Raw genomic sequence first — 23,631 nt, 5'->3', positions numbered from 1 at the left:
CCTGTGGTGTATACCTGGAGAGCCCTCAGCAGCACTGACCAGCGATACGCCCAGATTGAGAAGGAGACACTAGCATCAACATGGGCCTGTGAGAGGTTCGCAGAGTTCCTTGTTGGGAAGAGTTTTTTCATTGAAACGAACCACAAGCCCCTGATTCCTACTAGGCTCAAAAAGATTAGATGAACTTCCCCCACACATACAGCGCCTGCGCATGCGACTAATGCGGTTTGCCTACACCATATCGCATGTGGCTGGCAAGGACATCGCAACTGCAGATGCGCTGTCCCGAGCTCCTGTCAGTCATACTGCAGAAGAATTGCAGGAGGAGGAAATCAACCTCTCTGTTGACTCTGTGGTAGCGAGCCTCCCAGCTACAGAAAAGAGGCTAAGAGAAATTCAGAGACACCAGGACAATGACTCTACACTCCGTCACTTGAAGAAATTCTGTGTCGAAGGATGGCCAGATAATTTTTCTATTCTATTTCTATTCTAGCCATTTCTGCCATTCAAAGGTGAGCTCACAATCCAAGATGGTTTACTATTGTACGGCAGCAGAATAGTCATCCCAGTGTCACTCAGGGCTGACATCCTGTCCAAGTTGCATGAGGGCCATCTGGGAATAACAAAATGCTGAGAGTGGGCTAAGCATTCTGTATGGTGGCCAGGGCTCAGCAGAGAGCTGACCAACATGATAGAGAAATGTGATGTGTGCAGCCATGAAAGAGTCAATTTCAAAGAAAAGATGATGTCTACTGAATTTCCGTCTAGACCATGGTCTACTGTAGGAGCGGATTTATTCCAGATAACAAACAATACCTAGTCATCGTGGACTATTTCTCCAGATATGTTGAAGTAGCCAAACTGACGTCTACTACATCTGAAGCTGTGATTGATCACATCAAGTCTATCTTCGCTCGTCATGTCAAACATGAAGTGGTCCTCTGAGACAATGGCCCACAGTTTGCATCTGAGATCTTTAGACAGTTCACAAGGGATTGGGGGTTTAGTCATGTGACATCCAGCCCCCATTTCCCACAGAGCAACGGGGAGGCAGAGCGTGCTGTGAGGACAATCAAATGTCTCCTCAAGAAATCCGGCGACCCTTATCTCGCTCTGATGGCATATCGTGCCGCTAACCTGGCGAATAGGTACAGTTCCACTGAACTTCTGATAGGGAGGAAAATAAGAATGACAGTTCCTGTCATTTCGTCCAAGCTCAACCCAGGGTGTGTAGACCTGGATAACCTGGAAAGGACAGAGAGGAGATACAGACAAAAACTGTGACAGTATTATAACCATAGACATAGAGCACGAAACATGCTGCACCTTCAGCCTGGTGATCATGTGTGGGTCAAAGATACAGTGGAAAGAGGCACGGTGGTGTCTACTGCCAGCACACCGAGGTCATACATCATTGAGACACCTGGGGGCACTATACGAAGGAGCAGATACCATCTTTCACCGACCCCTGTGGCTCCAGGAGAACCTCCTAACTTAACTGAGCCAGCACCTGAGAGCATAGTTCTTAATGACACACACACTCCTGTCACACCCGGAGCACAGAGTGCAGCCAATCAGCAGTCTCCTGTGTGTGAAAGAAGTTTCCCAGCCCGAATAAGGAATCCTCCTTCTTTCTTTAAAAGACTTTGTTCGCTCCTAGGAATGGAATTCGAGTGAAGGGTTGTCGCCTCCAATTTATGTTGTTGACAGTGTTAACTAAAGCACATGTTCATGGTACTCTTAGCTAAATTGGAAAAAAATAAGAGCCATAAATGCGATTACAGGTGTTACTGATGTTGATTGTCATTTAGTTATGTTAGGACTAGGAGTTATATCTTAAGTAAAATTAATCGGAAGAGCCTCCTGTTAAAGTTTAGAAACACTCTAAAGGTTATTTCTGTTTCTGCATCTGCACATAGTTTATCCTTTGCTTTGAAAGGGCGATGTAGTATCAGGTAAACTACTGAAGTAGGAACCTTGTGTAGGTTTTTTTGAAGGGGGGAGCATTAAAGCCGTGGGTTCAATAGACATACTGTGTGGTCCTTCTGTTGTGCCTCCTAGAAAGGTTATAGTGTACATATTAATGACTTAACAGACACTAGTGAGGATTTTTTTTTTGGGGTGTACACATTTAAACAGCTTATAGGAAGAGGAGTTTGAGCTCAAACTCCCTCTCATTGGAGCCCAAGTGGCTCTGCAGCGAGCAGTGTCTCAATCTGTTTGCTAACTGTTAACACACATTATTGCATTTAATGACTTTACATTGTTGAGCACTGAGCTATGTTTTAGTGAACTGAACATTGTATCAGTTGATGAAATAAAGTGATTTTCTGTAAGTTTAAGCATTTCTATAAAACTTCAGCATTTGTAACCGAAAAATCCTGGCCACCACACTGCAAGTTGTAGATAGTATATTTACCTACCTTGAAGTTAAAATTAACACTCCCTCAGAGTTAATATGGAAACCACTATAAAAGTGTTAAAAATAACACTTTTGAAAGTGTTAACATTATCAACACCAAGAGAGTGTTAATTAGAGAGTGTTAATTAGCAAACTCTTATTAATATAGATATATAGATTAATAATAATATATATTATTAATCTTATTAATAATAATTAATAATATTATATAGATATAAAATATCTGTTAAATTTCTAAAAAAAAAATTCTGTGAATATGGAAGTTTTTTAGAACTGTATAAATGTACAGTCATTAAATGCAATAATGTTTTCATGTGTGATTGCAACTAGAAAACAGATTTTGACTGCATTAGTAACTACAGTTACCTTTAAAAAAAAAAAAGATGCAGCATAACATCAAACACTCTCAGTTCATCTTGGACTTGAACACAGACGCTACTGTCCTTCACAATGGTGACACAAAAACCGTTTAGCTATTTTTCTTTTTCCTTTTTTGATTTTACGAAAAAAATACCGGCAGCTGTGGTTGCCAGTAATTTACTGTTTTAAACATTTAAAATTCATAAATTCAGTTTACAGAATATTTTTGTTAAAAACAAATTCCACAGTCTGTTATTTTTATATTTTTTTATTAACTACCTTGGAGTTAAAATGAACACTCTCTCAGTGTTTATATGGGAACCACTATAAAAGTGTTAAAAAAACACTTTTGAAAGTGTTAAATTTTTTAACACTCAGAGAGTGTTAATTAGCAAACTCTTATTGTGTAAAATATCTGTAAAATGTATGTTAAAATACTGGCAGCAGTGGTTGCCAGTAATCTGATGTTTTCAACATTTTACATTGGTAAATTCAGTTTCCAGAATATTTCTGTTAAAAATACATTCCACAGTTTGTATTTTTCATCGAACACATTTAACTCCTTCAAACCCAGAGCAAAATCCTCACTAGTGTTGTCACTACAGAGGGTTGAACAATCAGAGAGTGATGAAGTTAATGAGACAATTAAGTGTCTAATTAAAGAAGGATTGAGAATTATTGATGAACAACTGTCAACAGCAGAATCACTGAAGGAAAGAAAAACACAAACTACAGCCAAAACCAAAGATAAATTCAACTGAGAAAATAAACAGTAAATAAAATAATAATGGAAAAAAATTAAACAAATTACAAAATAAAAAAAAAATCTTTAAAACAACTCATCACATTAAACAACTCATCATGGAGCTTCACTTATTACTGATCTTTGACTTTATTTTAAAAAAAACCAATACACAACAAAAACCAGCATGTCAGGATGCAGAAAATGTTGACAAGATGGACTTGGTCTTTTAGAGTCTGGATGATCATGTCTCAAACCTGAGCGGTAACCTGGCCTCTGTTCAAAATCAAAGCAAAAAATGTGTGAATTTATTTTTATTTAATCTATCCTTAATCATGTGTTAAGTGTTTTTTGGAACCTCCAGTTTCATTACATCCAAACCCAGAGTCAGCTCGGAAAATGGAAATCAGGACAAACATATGCTATCGGCCATTGAAAGAGTTTCAGATCAGAAAGCCACTCTCCCATAAACTGAGGGAAAGGTGCAGTTTGGATTTGAACCTAGCACCTGCTGTTCCCAAGACAGGTGCTCTGGCCAACTCAGTCTTAACACTAATAGAAAAAAACCTCTGGATACGATACTTCCAAACGCAGTTTCATCTAAGACAGTGGGAGCAGGGGAAGCAAAATTTACTATGCTTTCTACTCAGTTACTTTGCACATGCATAAAGAGGCTCTTGTACAACAAATCCAAAAGGCTTGATCTCAGCAAGAGGTGGCAGTTACTTTTCCCCAAAACCACAGGTTGCCTTCGAGTCATTCCTCAAGCCCACTAGGCCCTACACTGTTTTCTAATCTCCCTTATTTAAAACACCTCAATTAAGTCATCGGCTTTGTTTTAGAGTACCCCTAGTATCTGAGCCTGCACTGCGATATGAAAGAAAGAAGCAAAACGGGATGGACAGATGCCTAAAATCTTGGAAACGCACCACACCTTAAGTCAGTGAAGAAAAAGAGCCAAGCTTGCGACTCTGGTGGGACTCGAACCCACAACCTTTGAATGGCTCAGCTCACAGCCTAGAAGTCCAATGCGCTATCCATTGCGCCACAGAGCCTGAGTGCTCTGCTGCTACTAGCACTGTTGCACAGAAAGCACTTTTTAGTACTCTCTGGCCCATAAAAGAACAGCTAACTGCAGACAAAGCACTGCTGGGATTCGAACCCAGGATCTCCTGTTTACTAGACAGGCACTTTGACAAACTAAGCCACAGCGCCAAACAACCTTGACAGAGGCTAATTGTTTAATTCGAAAAAAGAAAAAAAAAATAACAACGGTAGCACTGCATGTGTGAATGTCAGGACTTGAAATACTAAAGTCCAATGCGCTACTTGCACGCCTACTTCCGCATTCTTTTCAATAGGGCTCACTCAGTTCCGCTTTAGCAATCGCTATGTTCTACACCCGCTGTCTCCAGGACCTCCCACGGATTAACGTTATCGATGTGCATCGCATTTGCAGAACTATAACAGCTCCATCCAGCAAGCTGGAAAAAGGCTTTAAATTATACGCAGCCTCGTATATACACGGTTACGAAGGTAAGCAACATTTAATGTTAATCAATTTCATTGCTAACGTTAATTGTTGGCTAACTGTAAACAAACAGGAATGCATTAATTGTTTTCATCATGTGTTTGTGTTATTGTTATCAGTTTCAAATAAAGACAGGGTGTCAGGGGAAGTCTGCGTTAGAGCCTTGTGCTACAGATCAATGAGGAAAAATGAGGCACCACACAATTTAATAGTATGCTAGTGACATAGGGTTCACCGTTCTCCAAACCAGTTCAGGTGTTTTAGAGGTGAAGTTGTTTTTATATTCACACATTCGTTCATTTAGAAGTATCTATATTGTTTACCATTTTACTTTGAATATTCGATCGGAATTAGCATGCAAGTGTGACTTGAAAACAACATTAACACTGTTTATTTGACTGTGAACAATGGTGTACTTTGATATTTGTTTCTAATATGATTTAGCTATTTAGAGCTTGCAAATAATACTTTTATAAAATTATATTATTAAGGGGAAAATTCAAATGTGCAAATATAAAACCAATTTTACCACTATTCAGGTGTTCAAGTGTGTTCAAGTGTTCAAATGCCTTCATTTGTGTTCCGAATTGTTCATGTGTGTTCCGATGTTTTCATTTTCTTGAAGTATTACAAATAACAAGTAGGTTTTGCAGAAGAATCAGAATGTTGTCAGTCTGAATTTGGCTTCCATATTTAAGAAACCTAAATGGTTTTAGTATATAAGTATTACATAAACCCAGAGCAGCCAAAGTGTTATCTGCACCTACAAAGCCACCTTGGTTATTGTTCTACTAAAATTAACATGCTTCTAACTTGTATTTTATTGGCAAGAAGTACAATTAATAATTATGTATATATATATACATTTTTTTTAGGTTGGACTCAAGGATGCTTCACCTGTGGTGCTCACACACAGCAAGTGTTCATGTGTGGCAGGCACTGCTTTGTGCAATCATACTTTTGCCTTGCTGTTTCAAACTGCTCATTATTCCCAGCTTAATTTATCTGTTGTACCCCCTGTGCTTAGCTGCACTGAAAGAGAACAATCCTGACATAAACCACGAACAATGGTAATTTAACCTTAGAAATGTAGGCTTATTTGTTAGACAGTATAATCACAATATGTGACATTGTTTGTGAAGTTTACACTAAAATCTCAATGTAATTTTGAGATTAGGAGCTTTAAAGTTTAGTTTCAACCATTTATTTGACCATGATTTCAATATTTGACATGACCTTATTCTGTTCATATTAAAGATATCATGGTTAAATTTTCTAAGAATGTTGTTTATGTTATGCAGGTTAATTTGATGTAGAAACTGAATTCTTTTAAAAGTACATTTAACATTTGTAGTTTAACATTTGTTATATGATTATTTACATTTGTTTGTCAGGGTGTGAAACCAGGCCCGATCAATGCCATGGTCATCACAAAGCCGTTCTGCACAAGGTGGAGTGAGGTGAAGTTCAACAACCACATTTTTTTTCAATGGTACAAGGATGCTGAGAACAAAGATATTTTGTTACATTTCATTGCAAGGCTTTATGCTGTTAAAGCATTTAAAATAATACATATAAAATAAAATAAAAATAAAAAAACTGAAATAGTAATTAAAGCAATGAGACCTGGCCTCTGTTCAAGATCAAAGCAAAAAATGTGTGAATTTATTTTATTTAATCTATTCTTAATCATGTGTAAATTGTTTTTTGGAACCTCCAGTTTCATTACATCCAAACCCAGAGTCAGCTCGGAAAATGGAAATCAGGACAAACATATGCTATCGGCCATTGAAAGAGTTTCAGATCAGAAAGCCACTCTCCCATAAACTGAGGGAAAGGTGCAGTTTGGATTTGAACCTAGCACCTGCTGTTCCCAAGACAGGTGCTCTGGCCAACTTAGTCTTAACACTAAAAGACAAAACCTCTGGATACGATACTTCCAAACGCCGTTTCATCTAAGACAGTGGGGGGGGAAGCTAAATTTACTATGCTTTCTACTCAGTTACTTTGCACATGCATAAAGAGGCTCTTGTACGACAAATCCAAAAGGCTTGATCTCAACAATAGGTGGCAGTTACTTTTCCCCAAAACCACAGGTTGCCTTCGAATCATTCCTCAAGCCCACTAGGCCCTACACCGTTTTCTAATCTCCCTTATTTAAAACAGCTCAATTAAGTCATCGGTTATTATTGTAGAGTACCCCTAGTATCTGAACCTGCAATGCGCAATGAAAGAAAGAAGCAAAACAGGATGGACAGATGCCTAAAATGTTAGTGTTACATATTGAGTAACATTATTTTTGACAATGCTAGTTTGTATTGTTCCTGTGTGTGTTTTCTCCATTATCTATCTCTTTCTCTCTCTCCACATGAGCGGAGATCAGGTGCAGCTGTGAGAGGGGCGGCGCCAGCTATAAAGCCACGCCATTGACGCTCCTCATCGAGTTCTCTTCCTATTTCCCCTCGCTATTGTGTGTGTGTCTGAGCAGTTCGTTCTGAGTTCTCTGTGCGGCAGTGATCTGTCTGAAACCTTTTTTTTAAAGTAATCTGGTGAGATACTCTGTTAAATACGGTAATAGGAAGGTAACCTGCAGTAGCGGTGGCTGATTGTTTAATGCCTTTCTCCAACCCTGTTTCAAAGTCATCTGGTGAGATACTTAAATACGGTACTAGGACGGTATCATGTGTTAGCTGTGGCTAATATTTACCTTAAGGCTAAATGATCAAAGGGAAGGCCCATTTCTTTTGTCCAGTTTTCTCCTGTTTTGTGGCTAGTTATGGAGGTTAGAATTGTATGCTTAATTTATGGAACTTTATTTTTTGGTATGGGTAAGAGGTTTAATATTAGGTAGCGTACCTTGTTTTGTTTGTTGTTTTGGCCTTTTTGTTCCCTAATTCTGATTTTGACCTTTTTGTTTAATTAATCTGATACCCCTTTTTGACAACTTGGCCTGTGTGTGTGTGTGCTTGGGGAGCAGGAACGGGGACTCCAGGTGACCACTTTTTATAGCGGTTATCCTTAAATTTATGTGCGTAGCGGGGTGCATCCGCTACGTAACAGTATCTTACCAATCTTGTTAATAATATTTACGTGATCAACGATAATAACATAACACAGTACTGAGTTAACTTTTCGCAAGGTAACAAGATCTACAGCTCGAGGCAATGACTTAGAAGCACATAAACAAGAACACAGTTCTTACAAAATGAGAACAAAGATTTATTGAGCTACACTACGATACATGAAACTAACTACGTAATAAGCAGACAACAAACAAACTCGCGCACACACAGAGGCAGTTCAGAGGATGTACAATGAGTTGACAACCATCCCAAATTAATTCTAATACTTTTAACAAGATCTAAGAATAACACCTGAGAAACCACAAAAGCAGAGATATGGCTTATCTTTAACTGTTTACGATCAATCTGCACCAGATCAGCAAGAGACAACGTTTGTTTGTTACTTGCACTTTTGCTGAAGATGAATCTCCCTCGCCAGCTGGCCTTGGGGAAACACAGTGCTCCTGATTGGATGGTGGCTTCTGTGACGTCCTTGGAATTCCCTCGCTCGTGGGTGGGTAGTTCTGGGTTACTGAGGTGACGGACTGCTGAAAGTCGGTTTGCGGAAGTTCGTGCCGTTTCAAAGCGGTTTTCGTGCGGTTTGAAACCGTTTGTGCGGTTTCAAAGCGGTTTCTTTGTTGCAGGGTGTCTTTAAGTGACCTGGTCTGATCCATCCCTATGGCACTGTCTGCCAATGAGCAATTGCCATGAAGGGCGGGGCCACACCCCGTGCCGACGTAGAAAGGGTCAATCATTAACACACTGCATGTAGATTTCACGGGGAAGAACTCTTGCAAGATTGAAACTATCTTACATCAAATGTTACAAGACGAATACTGTTTGTACTACTAGTTTTTCATTTACACTAACAGATTGCAAATGTCACTAGCTTTCATTCAAGACCAGATCTCATACATTTCAGACACATACAGATCAATTTAATCTGCTTTAAGGGTTAAAACAACACATTGATTAACCTGGTTGGTTGAAATAACCACAGCATATGAGGAACATTATGGTGTATTATTCAAAGATACATCTGCCTTAGTTCTAACATTTTAAGAGATTTACTTTCATTTGTATGCATTAATGTTTCTAGAGATCTCTTCGTCTCTACGAAATTGTGCATCTGACAGGATGCACAATTTCAATGTCATTCAAAAGTCTTGTGAGGCGGTTCCTGCTGAAAATCCCGTAAAGCCCCTTTGTTTAGTTTAAATCATTTACTAATTTTGCTGAAGGGTACCTGGAACATCTGCAGCCAGAGAATTGGTCAGAATAACCCAAAATCAATTGGTGCTTTGTTATCGTGATGGTTTAAGCCCTTAAGCCAGTTCAATGACTGAGACAATTTGCAGATGCCCAAGATTTCAGATTCAACTCGTGTTGACCACTGCAATATGCCCATGAGTTCCTTCAATGTGTTTATTAAGGTGTGATGATTTGCTGAAACTCTCCCCACACTGAGTGCATGTGAATGGTTTCTCTCTAGTGTGGATCCTCATATGGTGATTAAGGTTTGTTGAGCAGTAAAAACTCTTCCCACACTGAGTGCATGCGTATGGTTTCTCTCCAGTGTGGATCATCATGTGTAGATTAAGGTTGGATAATTGGCTGAAACTCTTCCCACACTGAGTGCATGTGAATGGTTTCTCTCCAGTGTGGCTCCTCATGTGGTTATCAAAGTTTGTTGAGCAATTAAAACTCTTCCCACACTGAGTGCATGCGTATGGTTTCTCTCCAGTGTGTATCCTCATGTGTTGATTAAGGTGTGATGATTGGTTGAAACTCTTCGCACACTGAGTGCATGTGAATGGTTTCTTTCCAGTGTGAATCATCATGTGATAATTAAGGTGAGATGATTGGTTGAAACTCTTCCCACACTGAGTGCATGCGTATGGTTTTTCTCCAGTGTGGATCCTCATGTGTTGATTAAGGTGTGATGAGCAGTTAAAACTTTTCCCACAATGAGTGCATGTGAAGGGTTTCTCTCCAGTGTGGATCATCATGTGTAGATTAAGGTGTGATGATTGCTTGAAACTCTTTGCACACTGAGTGCATGCGAATGGTTTCTTTCCAGTGTGGATCATCATGTGATAATTAAGGTGAGATAATTGGTTGAAACTCTTCCCACACTGAGTGCATGTGAATGGTTTCTCTCCGGTGTGGATCATTATGTGAATCTTAAGTTTGCTTTTGGTTGCGAAACTCTTTCCACACTGAGTGCAGGTGAAACGATTCTTGCCTCTCCTTTTTAAAACACCATCAGTCTGTAAATGAGTTTTTTCCACAATTTTGACATGATGTTCCTCCTCTTTACTCGCCTCATTCTGTTCAATTAGGTCTGAAATAAATAAATAAATAAATAAAACATTAGTTTTCATTAAGTCTTAAAAACTCTCATCAAAAGCTAAAAAGTGAAAAGACACTGGAAACATTGGCTTCACACACTGTAATTTTGATGCACATTGAATGTCAAATGAATCAGATCATATTTTGTTTGGTTCATTAACGTGTACCAGAGGTGTGGACTCGAGTCATGTGACTTGGACTCGAGTCAGACTCGAGTCATGAATTTGATGACTTCAGACTCGACTTGACAAAATATGAAAAGACTTGCAACTCGACTTGGACTTGAACATAAATGACTCGGACTTTCACTTGGACTTGCGCCTATTGACTTGTAAAGACTTGCTACTTTCTATAAAAAGCCCAAAGATAAAAAGTATGTTGACACAGAACGCTCTATCTCTGCGTGTGTGTGCGTGTGTGACAGAGAGCATGCACGCATACTTTCGACCACTAGCGCTTTGTGGCGCACTTCCGTGTTTTTGCACCAGCGGGAAATTTGAAGATGCCATTTCATTCTGACTCGGAGAGTAAAATAAACACATCCGCAATCTGCTCCTTTTGTTTTATTCAGCGGATTTACAACATCTGTCAAAGGTTATTGTTGTGCAAAAGCATTGTTTTACTGTTGTGTATAAGTCAATGAACTTCAGTTTTTTTATTTACCCTCTCGTGATTTATATCATATAATTGTGAATGAACATGGCTGTAATTTATGTTTTTGCACTTGGTCGTTTGTGTCAATGCGCATATTATGTTTTATCTTTGTGTTTTGCCCATCCTCTGACAGTATTTTCTAACTATTTAATTAGTAGTAACATTAATTACATGCCATAATAACTAGATATATAATTTATTTTTAAAGCTCTTAAAACTGTAAAAAAAAAGTTTTTTGTTATTTTCTGGTGACATTTTGCAATAAGGTTTCTTTAGTTAATCTAACATGAACTAATAATGAACTATACTTCTAAACCTTTATTAATTATAGGTTAACATTTACTATTGCATTATTACAATTTAAAGTTATGCTTGTTAACATTAATGTTAATGCACTGTGATTTAACAAGAATTAACCAATAATTTTATTTCCATTAATTAAAGCATAAAATAATGAATACTGTAATGAACTGCACTGCATTGTTTGTTCACATTAGTACATACATAAACTTAATAAATTAATACAACCTTATTGTAAAGTGTTACATTTTTCATATTTTGGATTAATACTATTAATTTTATTTAGTATTTAAAACCTTAAAGGTATTTTTATTATTGTTGATGTTATGCCTCTTAGCAATATTTTAGTCCTCTATATGGTTTTTAATTAAATTTTTATTGTGAGATTGTAATGTAATGCATCTATATTGTTGAATTTCTGTTTGTTTGTTTTTCTGTATTTCCCCCTCTATATTTAAGGATTATCTACTATTTTTAAAGTACTTAAAACCAACCATCTAATAAAAAATACAATTAACAATCACATTTTGTTTCATGAGTGTGTCAGGGTTCTGCCACTTTGGTCTTGTAAATTCTTGTTTTGGTGGCAGAGCTCTGACACTACTCCATGTCTGGTTCTGTTTCTGTCTCTGTGTGCCCGCGCGCGCCGTCGTGGGTGTATGCAGAGTGTGCGCGCTGCCACTTGATGTGGCCGCGCACGCTCTGCGTCCCTCAGACGCGCGCGCTCTTGTACTAGTGTTTGTGTTTGTTCTGTCAGCAGCGCGCTGCTTTATTCTCGGCGCCTCCGTCTAGTTGGTTTCAGTTTTGGTTGGCGCTGAGATGAAGCATGCGCGTTGCTTATGTGTGAGCGCACGGTAAGGTGTTTATCTATCGTGTGCTCGTGTCTTGCGTCTCTTGTCAAAGCACGTGGCTTGGTGTTTACATTGTGGTCACGTGCTTTTGTCGTGTGCTTCAGTGTTGTGTTATGTGAGCGCATGGCTTGTATTGTCTCTGTGTCATGCGCTCTCCTGTCTATTGTCTAGTCCCACCCTCCTTGTTAACCCATTATTAGTTAATTGTGTTCACCTGTGTGTCAATTTACTTTTGCTTTATAATCCTCCTCATGTTTTCAGTCCTTTGCCAGTTCGTTGTCTACACTCCCCGTGTTCCTGCTCCAGTCTTGCCTTGTTCTTGTTGAGCCAAGTTTGTGTGTTTTGTTAATGTTTTCCCCCTCGGGGTAGTTTTGTTTTGCTTTTTATTTTTATTTTTATTAATAAATACCCATTGTTTCTTTGCACTTGAGTCCTCGCTCCTTTTCCCCACCACAACCGTGACAGTACGAACTGGCCAAAACAGAGGACTCAGCAGAAATATGGGTATCTTCCTTTTCCCATCTCCCAGTTCACGTCCCTCTGCATGCCAGCAGAAGGAACGTTTGGGCAAACTCTTTGGTCTTCATCAAGGGGAATCTTCAGTCAAGGAGTTTGCCAACCAGTTTGTCTACGCAGCAGAGGGGCTTGAGTTTACCACCACAGCACTGAAGGAGGCTTTCAATGCTGGACTCAACAGCCCCCTTCAGGCCTGGGAGATGGGGATGCTGGGGATACTGTCATTCTGTCAGTTTGTGAGCTATTTGTACCACAGCCAGGGAGACGGTGGCCTGCCTCCCCTTGGCCCACCGCCAATCCCGCTCACAGACTGCCAAATCCCCAGTCCTCCGATGACCCACCAACGGAGACGGAGGAGGAAGAACGGGCCCTCCTCACCTGTCACCCACCTAGAGGTGACTGAACCCACTGCAGCCCATCCAGCAACCACCCTGGCGGCAGCAACATCCCTCAAGGTGCCCGAAACAGACACTGCAACACTTTCAGAGGTAGTGGAGTGCCCAGCAGTGTCTGAAGAGGTGGCCAGCTTCCCGCCACCAAAAATAAGGAAGCGTAGGAGGAGAAAGGGCTCCTCCACCATACTGGCTCCAGCCCCTGAGCGCCCTCCAGTGTCGGCTCCAGCCCCTGAGCGCCCTCCAGTGTCGGCTCCAGCCCCTGAGCGCCCTCCAGTGTCGGCTCCAGCCCCTGAGCGCCCTCCAGTGTCGGCTCCAGCCCCTGAGCGCCCTCCAGTGTCGGCTCCAGCCCCTGAGCGCCCTCCAGTGTCGGCTCCAGCCCCTGAGCGCCCTCCAGTGTCGGCTCCAGCCCCTGAGCGCAGCTCAGTGCCGGTCCCAGTCCGGCTCCTTGCCCTGCCGGCGCCACCCAGACGTCTTGCCCTGCCGGCTTCAGCCCGGCTCCTTGCCCTGCCGGTCCCAACCAGACGTCTTGCCTTGCCGGCGCCACCCAGACGTCTTGCCCTGCCGGCTACAGCCCGGCTCCTTGCCCTGCCGGCACCACCCAGATGTCTTGCCCAGCCGGCCCCACCCAGACGTCTTTCCCTGCCGGCACCTACCAGACATCTTTCCCTGCCGGCACCTACCAGACATCTTTCCCTGCCGGCACCTACCAGACGTCTTTCCCTGCCGGCACCTACCAGACGTCTTTCCCTGCCGGCACCTACCAGACGTCTTTCCCTGCCGGCACCTACCAGACGTCTTTCCCTGCCGGCACCTACCAGACGTCTAGCCCTGCCGGCCCCAGTCCGGCTCCTTTCCCTGCCGGAACCTACCAGACGTCTAGCCCTGCCGACCCCAGCCCGGCTCCTTGCCCTGCCGGCCCCAGCCCGGCTCCTTGCCCTGCCGGCGCCACCCAGACGTCTTGCCCTGCCGGCGCCACCCAGACGTCTTGCCCAGCCGGCCCCAGCCCGACTCCCTGCCCTGCCGGCCCCAGCCCGGCTCCCTGCCCTGCCGGCTCCCCTCTGGTCTTCAGCCCTGCCGGCTCCCCTCTGGTCTCCAGCCCTGCCGGCTCCAGCCCAGCTGCTTCTAGCCCAGCCGGCTCCCCACCGACCTCCTGCCTTGTCTCCCCTGATAGACTTTCCCTGGGTCGTCCCTCCTGCTCCTCCCTGGTGTTCCCTCCCTGCACCCTGGACGGACCCTCCGGCTCCACCCTGGCTCCCTGCCGGGGCTCCCGACCCGCTGGACCCACCCTGGACAGTTCCTCCGGTCCCACCCTGGACTGATCCTCCCTTGTCTTGCCCTCCCATCCCTCCCTTGTTTGTCGTTTTGGGTCTGGCTTGGCTTCCCTCCCTCCCCCCCTTCATGTCGTCTTGCCTGTTCACCTCCCTGTCGTGTGTCTGTTGATGTTGCCTGTTTTGTTGTCTTGTAGTGTTTCTTGTCTGTCTTGTACCTTGTTGGATGTTCCCTTTAGGGACGCCAGGTGGCGTCCCTTTTGGGGGGGGCTAGTGTCAGGGTTCTGCCACTTTGGTCTTGTAAATTCTTGTTTTGGTGGCAGAGCTCTGACACTACTCCATGTCTGGTCCTGTTTCTGTCTCTGTGTGCCCGCGCGCGCCGTCGTGGGTGTATGCAGAGTGTGCGCGCTGCCACTTGATGTGGCCGCGCACGCTCTGCGTCCCTCAGACGCGCGCGCTCTTGTACTAGTGTTTGTGTTTGTTCTGTCAGCAGCGCGCTGCTTTATTCTCGGCGCCTCCGTCTAGTTGGTTTCAGTTTTGGTTGGCGCTGAGATGAAGCATGCGCGTTGCTTATGTGTGAGCGCACGGTAAGGTGTTTATCTATCGTGTGCTCGTGTCTTGCGTCTCTTGTCAAAGCACGTGGCTTGGTGTTTACATTGTGGTCACGTGCTTTTGTCGTGTGCTTCAGTGTTGTGTTATGTGAGCGCATGGCTTGTATTGTCTCTGTGTCATGCGCTCTCCTGTCTATTGTCTAGTCCCACCCTCCTTGTTAACCCATTATTAGTTAATTGTGTTCACCTGTGTGTCAACTTACTTTTGCTTTATAATCCTCCTCATGTTTTCAGTCCTTTGCCAGTTCGTTGTCTACACTCCACGTGTTCCTGCTCCAGTCTTGCCTTGTTCTTGTTGAGCCAAGTTTGTGTGTTTTGTTAATGTTTTCCCCCTCGGGGTAGTTTTGTTTTGCTTTTTATTTTTATTTTTATTAATAAATACCCATTGTTTCTTTGCACTTGAGTCCTCGCTCCTTTTCCCCACCACAACCGTGACAGTGTCTTTGTTCCTGTTTTGTAGGACTCTTATTTTAACAGATTTCATTTGGAAACACTTGACTGATCATTCAATTAAAGTTTTACCTTTATTATTCCATCACTCAATCAGATCATTTAATTGTGAGTTGAATTACTCCATTGGTAATTGTTTTTAAATAAACTAAAAACTAAGACTTGTTTTATTCAGTTTGTTGAATGTGAACGTCTCTACTTTACATATTAAAAGATATTTAAAACCACTATGAATGTATTTAAACTAATATTTAAATTTATATAACTGTTTCACTGTGGGTATTTCTATTTTAATTTATTTAGCACATTTATTGGCTATTCAAACATGAAAACAAGTTTTAGATACTTTGTGGCTCTAATAAATGGTTAAACATAACAATATCCCTGCAAAAAAATCCAGCTTAATCCAGCCTAGGCTGGTCGACCAGGCTGGTTTTAGAGGGGTTTTGGTCATTTCCAGGCTGATTTCCAGCCTGGTCTTAGCTGGTCAGGCTGGAAACTGACCAGCAAAATCCAGCTAAAACCAGCTTGACCAGCCTGGTTTAAGCTGGACATAGCTGGTTTTAGCTGGTCATCTCCCAGCCTGACCAGCTAAGACCAGGCTGGAAATGGCTGGAAACCAGCCTGGAAATGGCCAAAACCCCTCTAAAACCAGCCAACCAGCCTAGGCTGGTTTAAGCTGTTTTTTTCAGTAGGGATTTTTGACAAAATGTTCTAAAATGATTGTTTACAAGTGCCTAAGTGGGATTCGAACCCTGTTCTTTATGAAAAGAAAGAAAAATCTGATTGGCTCTGACATTACTTTCACCAGTGGGCAGGTACTTCAATCTGATTGGCTGGTCTCTCACGCGCATATTCAGTCTCTCTGCGTTTGCTTGAGTTTTGTTCACACTGGCGCTTCATAATTTTCCTGCTCTCCAGAGATCCTCCTGGTAAATTGATTATTCCAGAATGTTGATATGGTTTATGTATTGCTAAACTATTTAGTAACAATACACAAAAAACTATGAGGTTAAGGTAAATTCTATAATAAATACTAATGTTTTGAGAGTTAGGTATACTGCCTATGTTTAAGCCTAGTATTATTTACAAGTTGTTAATGAATGCTTCAGCATACTGTAGTATTAAGAATAGTGAACTAATAAAATGAAATACAGAGTGTAGTTTTACTACAGTAAAGTGTGGTGAATTGTAGTATAATATACCCAATACTGTAAAAAAAACTACAGCACTGGGTCATTTGTTTATATTACACTTGTGTTACCATAGCAACTATAATATTACCCCAACAGATTAATTAAAGTACTTTACTATAGTACTGTTCAAAACCCTGTTCATGCCAATAGATGTGTTCAGGGGCCCTGTGGAACAGCTTTTCCTCAAAATGAAGAGGATGACATGGAAAATGTTCTCCACAATCTCATCAATAATGTGGAAGACAGCAGAGACGTGTTCACTTTATTTTAGTTGCCATGATAAAATGGGATTGATAGTGAGATTTATTTAAAGAGTGAATAGTACAGTAGGCTATAATGCCAAAGTTTTTCCTTATTTTTATCACAGTTACATTTCTGCTTGCGTTAGTTATATTTTTGTTTAAATGTTTTTTATTTGATTAGTATGGTGAACCTTTTGGATGTTTAATAAATGTTTGTAAAACAAAATGCATTCTTTACATCCAACCTCTATTCTCTGTCTTTAAGTGTTTGAAACTGGAAATATCTCAACATATAACATACAGCCAAAATGTTATGGTTTATTAGATAAAAAATGTAATATGTAAGTCTATTTTAGTATTTTGGTTATTGTTAATAAATAGTGCCTCAATATAAATCATATCAAAAGCACAAAAGGAAGAGGAAACACAAGACACAAATTCTATATATAATCTCTGAGAGCGCGCAGGAAAATATGTGTGTGAGCAGTACATATTTGAGAGCGAGAAAATTTGCGCGTGAGCAGCGTATATTTGAGAGCTCGCAAGCAGTTTTGTCCACAGAGGAAATCGGTGCACGAGCATCACACAAGGTAGAGAGCAAAGTTCTTCATTGTTATGTGAAGAAAACAACGTTATTGTTTGTATGAAGTACCCTACTTCAATTAGAATATGTGCCACAATTTTACATTGCTGCTAGACAGATTTACATCTCCATCTCTTTAGCACACACGAGATTCAATTGACAAAATACCAATTTCACTCAATTTTACTTTGCAGCATACAGGAGTTGTTGGTCTACTGCTGCCTCATTGAGGTTGTTTATGTAGTTTTAGTTAATCACAAGTTGATCACTGAAGACATAACATAGCACAACTAAACTTAATGAACTAGACAGCATTAGAACTGCAATTTCTGTGTGATGTGAGGCAAAATGGACTCTTTTTTTGGTGGAACTCGTTCTTGTGCAATAGGCTGTGTAGACGAGACACAGGACTGTTTAGCACTTTTTCAGAAAATTACATTTGTATCTTTATATATCTAAGCAATGTTCTTTCATTTAAAAAAGGTTTGTTTAATAAATACAGATCTTACAGCCATACATTTAAAAGACTCGAAAAGACTCGAAAATCAAACTATAGGACTTTGGACTTGACTTGAGACTTGTTGCCTTTGACTTGGGACTTGACTCGGGACTTGCCTGTCTTGACTCGGGACTTGACTCGGGACTTGAGGGCAATGAATTGAGACTTACTTGTGACTTGCCAAACAATGACTTGGTCCCACCTCTGACGTGTACACATTTAGGCAGATTCAATTCAATTCATCTTTATTTATCTAGTGCTTTTACAATGTAAATTGTGTCAAAGCCGCTTAACATAGAAGTTATAGTAAATTTAAACAGTGTCAGTCCAGTTTTCAAAGTCATTTGGGTCATATTGATAAGACACAGATTTCTACGATTTGTAAAGTGGACAGGGAATACTTCTTTGTTGTGTGCCTGACTGGTAAATGTATCAGAAAAAAAAGTTCTGGGGTAAGAGCTGAATATTTGCCTGTGTGGAAATATAAATTTCTATCATCTAATTCCAAATGAACAATAATCTACGTATAACTAAAAAGTTATATTCTTTGGTTTTTAATTATATGATTTCATTAACATCCCAGCTTGGAGGGACATTTAATCTTAATCTTTCTGACTACAGGCTAAGCCAGTGATGCAAACGCTTTAAACGACTCTGTCTTTGTCTTCAGGTGTTGCTTTTATGCTACAGAAACCCTATGTTGATTAACTTGTGTGGTCAGTAGCTGGGCCGTTTTTTAACACCTATGCCATGCTGACTCCAACTCTTAATTTGCATGCTTTGTTTAGCCATGTCCCGTCCTCCTAAGAACACAATATAGACAAGAAATCTTTGTCTTAAATTAGACTTGTGTGAGACTTGTGAAAGAACTTGCAGACTGCGGACCTCTAGTAGGCTCTTGCAGACACATGGACATCTTAAAGACGCTGTATGACTGCAGATTAACCAACACGTCTTAATAAAGGAATTCTGCTTGTTTCGAGTCTCCTGGACTGGGTTCTCTCTTCTTTTCACTCATTTATTTTTTTACAACACCTGGCAGATATGAGACATACCTGTAGAGCATCTGCATAAAGGCTGGAATGTGCACCTTTCCTTTTGTTTGCTGTTGGGTCATTTTCATCCATTCTGGGGTGATTTTGAGGTTTAATTTGGCCAAAACGTTCTCAGTGTTTCAGCAAATGGACTGATATTTGGGGACATCTTATTTTGACATATTCTGGAAAAATGCTCCATTGGCCTCTATTATAAATTTTTTTATAGTGCACATAAAATACAATAAATAATAACAACAACAACAACAACAACATGGAAATCACTCAAATAAGCATATAAATGAGAGTAATAAATTCATCAAGACACAATGAAGTCCCCATCAATGGGAAAATGCTTTACATTTTTTTTAAAAACCTCAATACACTCTGGGCAAATTTACTCCCTTTTCGTTATATTCATGGCTGTTTTTTCTCCATTGACGTCTATTATAAGAACATTTTTTTTTATTGCAAAGCCATGACAGCACATATTCATGAATTTATGATTGTTGGTGTTCTTTGTGACGACATTGTTTAATTGGTCTCCACCCATGTGACGGCAAAAAGGAAATGGGTGAGAGAATAAAGGAGGAGGAGGAGAGTTAAAGAAGGCAGCATTATGTGGTGTGTAGAAGAAAGAGAAGTTGACTGTACTGTTGCGGTGTGGGGAAAGGAGTAGAGAAGTCGGGTCGAGATGAGCAGTGTAAACTTAACGACTGGCTGTGAGAAACAAAAAGCGGAAGTATGTATTGAAGCAACAGAGCAAAGACCGCTGTCTTGTTACTGAAGTGCACGTGACGTCGTTGAATGTGTGCGTCACTAAAGACTTCAGTGCAGTGTGTCCTGAACAAAATCAACTTACTGATTTATCTCCTGACATGGAGTCAGCTGCCAACTCACCGGCTGGGTTTCACCAACACCCTCAACCTTCACATCCACATTCGCCATTCCCCACTCATTTCCCTTGACCCCTCGCTCCGTGGGTAAGAAGCAAAAGTTTTTGTTTTCTTTGCCCAAATTCTCATTTTGTTTCTCTTGTTTTGTTTTCTCCCTGTACTATTGTTATCATTATTATTTTCCCCGTTTTCAAATCTGCTGGCCTGAAATCATTTGCATTTTTTTCTTTCATTTGAGTTATAAGTGCTGAGGGTTCTGCGTTTCATTGTTATATTGTTTGTTTTGTTGTTGATACTGCTGTTTGTGTGTGAAAAGTATTTTTTATTAATATTATTGACTAATACAAACTTTATTTAGACAATTACAGCAATTATCTGAGTTTTTTTTCTGGTTCTCATTGTTTGTTATTTTATTTATTTATTTTTTTTTTATTATTTGTAACTGGTGGTGAGAGCTAGCCGTGGTATATTTTGTTTGAAATGTATTTTGACATATTCTGTCTGGCGCCCAAGATTAACTACTTAAAAACAAGTGACAAACATATTTGTTTAATATTTGTTTATTGTATTTTTTGGGGGGGATCACCATTCCCACATCACCATTACATTTCCCTGTTGGGAAGAGATTTGTGATTTTTAAAATTGATTATCAGTTTCAGTGCAAAAAAGTTTCTGCCTTATATATGGAGTATAGTGTGTGTGTGTGTGTGTGTGTGTGTGTGTGTGTGTGTGTGTATGTGAGAGAGAGAGAAAGAGAAAGAAGCTGGATTTATTGACCTTATTCTAAAATGCGGAAGTGTGTCTGTTTTCGCGATTGTTTTAGAACTTCCGATTCAGTCGCCTATTGGAGAAATGACTAGGAATAATAAACGGCAGAAAATGGTCAAACTACTTGCTCTACAAGCAAATGTTTGCATGACTATACAGACCAAGTAGAATAATATAATAAGGAAATATCAGTTTGCAACATCAAACAGCGAAAATAGCAGTTTTTAATGTCTAAAAATGAGTGTAAGTGAAAGACCGGAAGTCTCGTGCCAAAAAGATTCAAATGGCTGCGCCCGCTCATCGGCGAAGAATAAGGTAAATACTCTAGCCTGGCACTGCATCACACACCACCGCTGACTGCACGCTCACCTCGCGAAATGGACGAGGCTTTACTCGCCACGTTCGCCATTGTGATATTCTTTAAAATGACAGGAGGCGGTCAAAAGAAACCCACTGTAAAGTCAGACGGATAAACAGAGAAGTAAAAAAGTTTCCGAACCTAGGTCATTTCGTTAATATCGTTCAATGTTTTTAAACTAAATAGATTTTTTGTTTATATAAATTATTTTAATGATTATAAGGATTTCTATGACCATTCAAGATTTTTTTATCAAACTTTGGTGCATCACTTGCTTTTGTTCATATCTCGGACAGTTCTACCCATTATAATTTCTTAAAACATTCTTCAAACATTAATGACAGCAGAACATGGGTTGCTCTACAAATACATATTTTTATTATGGCAAGAATAAAAGCAACAACAACAACAACAACAAAAAAGTACACTTACTAAAAAATGCATGTGTCTTTAGATTTTGCCCGCTCCACAATTCACAGATTACTGTCTGGCTAGTTTCCCTCCTCTGCTTATGCTAAAAAGGCAATAATGGTCCAACATTTCTGACGATTAACACCAATAAAGCCTAGAAAAACAGGGCATCAGTATATTGTAAACTGATAGGTTCAAATATTCCCTGTGTGTTTTGTTTTTGTGAAGTTTCAGTGCACTTTACTGACGCATTTCATTAAAACAGTTTGCATAGAGAGAACAGAGAGAATTCTAGACATCTAATTGTTGTTGTTCTGAGATTGTATGTAGAGCAGTCTACAAACTTGTTGTGAGTGTTTAAGTTGGCCTCTGCTGATGAAACTGCAAACTATCTACAGTAAACTTTCTTTTAATTGAATCTCTGACTCCTGCTCTTCTTCATCTGATAGACTGGTCATTTTTGGGTTAAAACTGTTGGTCCCCCTACATAGTGTATTTATGCACTCACACTATAATCTGCTGTTTTACTCCACTAAACTCCATATAAAAGACAGAAACTTATTTGAACAGGCCCATCTAAAGGGTGAATGCAGCCAACTGATGATCAACAGTAAAAATGACACATTTGACCTCTTCCCAACAAGGAAAACAGCAACAATCTAGAATGCATGATTATTTGGTGTCATGGCTTTGCGGTTAAAAAATGTGGTTATAATGGAAGTCAATGGGTCAAAAACAGCCAAGAACATAATAAAAGGGTATATAGATTGCGAGATTAATCGTATTATCATCACGATAACTATATTTTTGGCCCATGATCATGAAAATGGGAGACTAATAATACATAAAAGAATGACAAAAGACATGAGAACAAGTAACAAATGAAACTCATTCCTGTCTTTCAATGAGTGCTTATGTGCATTTAGGAGAACTAGGCAGCACACTCAGGGCTGTAAGATGGATTAATTTAGTATTCCTATTATTAAAATATATCTGAATGAGGATTAAATGACTGAGTTGTTCTTTGAGAATGAAAACTAACCTGTTTGTTCCTGTGGATCTTCCTGTTTGACTGTGAATGTTTCTTCAATCTTCACATCTTCACTCTCCTTTTTAATAAACACCATCTTTATAACAGTGTGGAGATCAGTCACTTTAGCAGAATTTTTCTCTGTGTTTGGACACTTTGTCCTGCTTAAAATGAACAAAACAATAAAAATGTTCCGTTTAAAATAAATAAAACAATGAAAAGAAACAAAATAACTTCTCTTCAACACTTACTTCAACAGTTTCTTTGTATGAAAGAAATTAACAAAAATAAATCAGGCAAGTCAGAGCAAGAAACAAAAGCTACAAAGCAGCAAAACCTGATTAAAACTAGTCCTCCATTTCTTATAGTGATGTATACTTAGAATGGAAAGACATTATACTATTTAATAAAGTAAACCTTCATTAAAACACTTATTACACACTGTTTCATCCCTGTAACTTTATTTGAGTATGTTCTTAATTGTTGTTTGTTTTATTTACTTTATTGTCTGCTTACAGCAACATGTAGCATTTTTTTGCCCAAGACAAATTTTCTCGGGGACAAAAAGTTTATCCTATCTTTATTCAAACAATAGACCTCATTACTGTGAGTTAAATAGTACTACGTTGTATAAAGGGTTAAAATACTATTGTCAACAGCAGGTACATAATTTAGCACTGAATAAAAAAACAAACTTTAATCAATCGCTTTATATAAGTGTAAACGCTTTAAAACAAACCTTTCTCCAGTTGAATCACAGCGCGGGAGCGGCGCAGGCTTATGACGTCACAATCCACGCCAAAATAAAAGCCTTTTTAACCTTTTTTTTTTGGCATTTAAGTTACTTTTAGTCATGACTTAATATTTATAGTTTTTCTCTGCGTTTTGACTTTTTATCCTGTTAAAAATTAACAAAGCAATAAAAATAAATAAAACTTTAAACAGAAACAAAATAACTCTTCTTCAACAGTTTATTTATATGAGAGTAATTAACAAAAATAAATCCAGTAAGTCCGGGCAAGAAACAATAGCCACAACTGAGCTGATTAAAATTATTACTGCATTTTTTATATATAGTAATGTATACTTAGATTGAAGTG

The 23,631-nt window shown here is 39.8% G+C and overlaps 1 protein-coding gene and 1 non-coding gene across 6 annotated transcripts; both read right to left on the bottom strand.

The window, feature by feature from the left end:
- Nucleotides 1–4,490: 4,490 nt before the first annotated feature.
- trnar-ucu (transfer RNA arginine (anticodon UCU)) lies at nucleotides 4,491–4,579 on the bottom strand. The gene is given in 2 exon segments: nucleotides 4,491–4,526; nucleotides 4,543–4,579. It is a non-coding gene; the product is annotated as a tRNA-Arg (tRNA).
- Nucleotides 4,580–8,253: 3,674 nt separating this feature from the next.
- Nucleotides 8,254–23,321, bottom strand: LOC137490979 (uncharacterized). 5 transcript variants are annotated; one of them, XM_073948802.1, is made up of 4 exons: nucleotides 23,032–23,321; nucleotides 22,783–22,851; nucleotides 22,544–22,692; nucleotides 8,254–10,461 (listed from the first exon to the last, which is right to left on the bottom strand). In XM_073948802.1, exons 3-4 carry the CDS (start codon nucleotides 22,626–22,628, stop codon nucleotides 9,494–9,496), a joined length of 1,053 nt encoding a protein of 350 aa, XP_073804903.1. In that variant the 5' UTR covers nucleotides 22,629–22,692; nucleotides 22,783–22,851; nucleotides 23,032–23,321; the 3' UTR covers nucleotides 8,254–9,493. The 5 variants fall into 5 exon arrangements, with proteins under 5 accessions (XP_073804903.1, XP_073804901.1, XP_068076106.1 ...); XM_073948800.1 differs by having other exon boundaries at nucleotides 22,783–23,321; XM_068220005.2 differs by lacking the exon at nucleotides 22,783–22,851 and having other exon boundaries at nucleotides 22,544–22,695; nucleotides 23,271–23,321.
- Nucleotides 23,322–23,631: the final 310 nt, after the last annotated feature.

This window comes from Danio rerio, chromosome 4 (assembly GCF_049306965.1).
Source record: "Danio rerio strain Tuebingen ecotype United States chromosome 4, GRCz12tu, whole genome shotgun sequence".
Taxonomy (NCBI): domain Eukaryota; kingdom Metazoa; phylum Chordata; class Actinopteri; order Cypriniformes; family Danionidae; genus Danio; species Danio rerio.
This window is presented reverse-complemented; position numbering and strand designations above follow the sequence as displayed.

Excerpts from the sequence above, each read along its gene's own strand:
- LOC137490979 (XM_073948800.1), bottom strand. The coding sequence starts at position 22,628 with ATGGTGTTTATTAAAAAGGAGAGTGAAGATGTGAAGATTGAAGAAACA. Across the intron at positions 10,462-22,543 it reads AGATCCACAGGAACAAACAG|ACCTAATTGAACAGAATGAG; the intron begins GTTAGTTTTCAT and ends TATTTATTTCAG.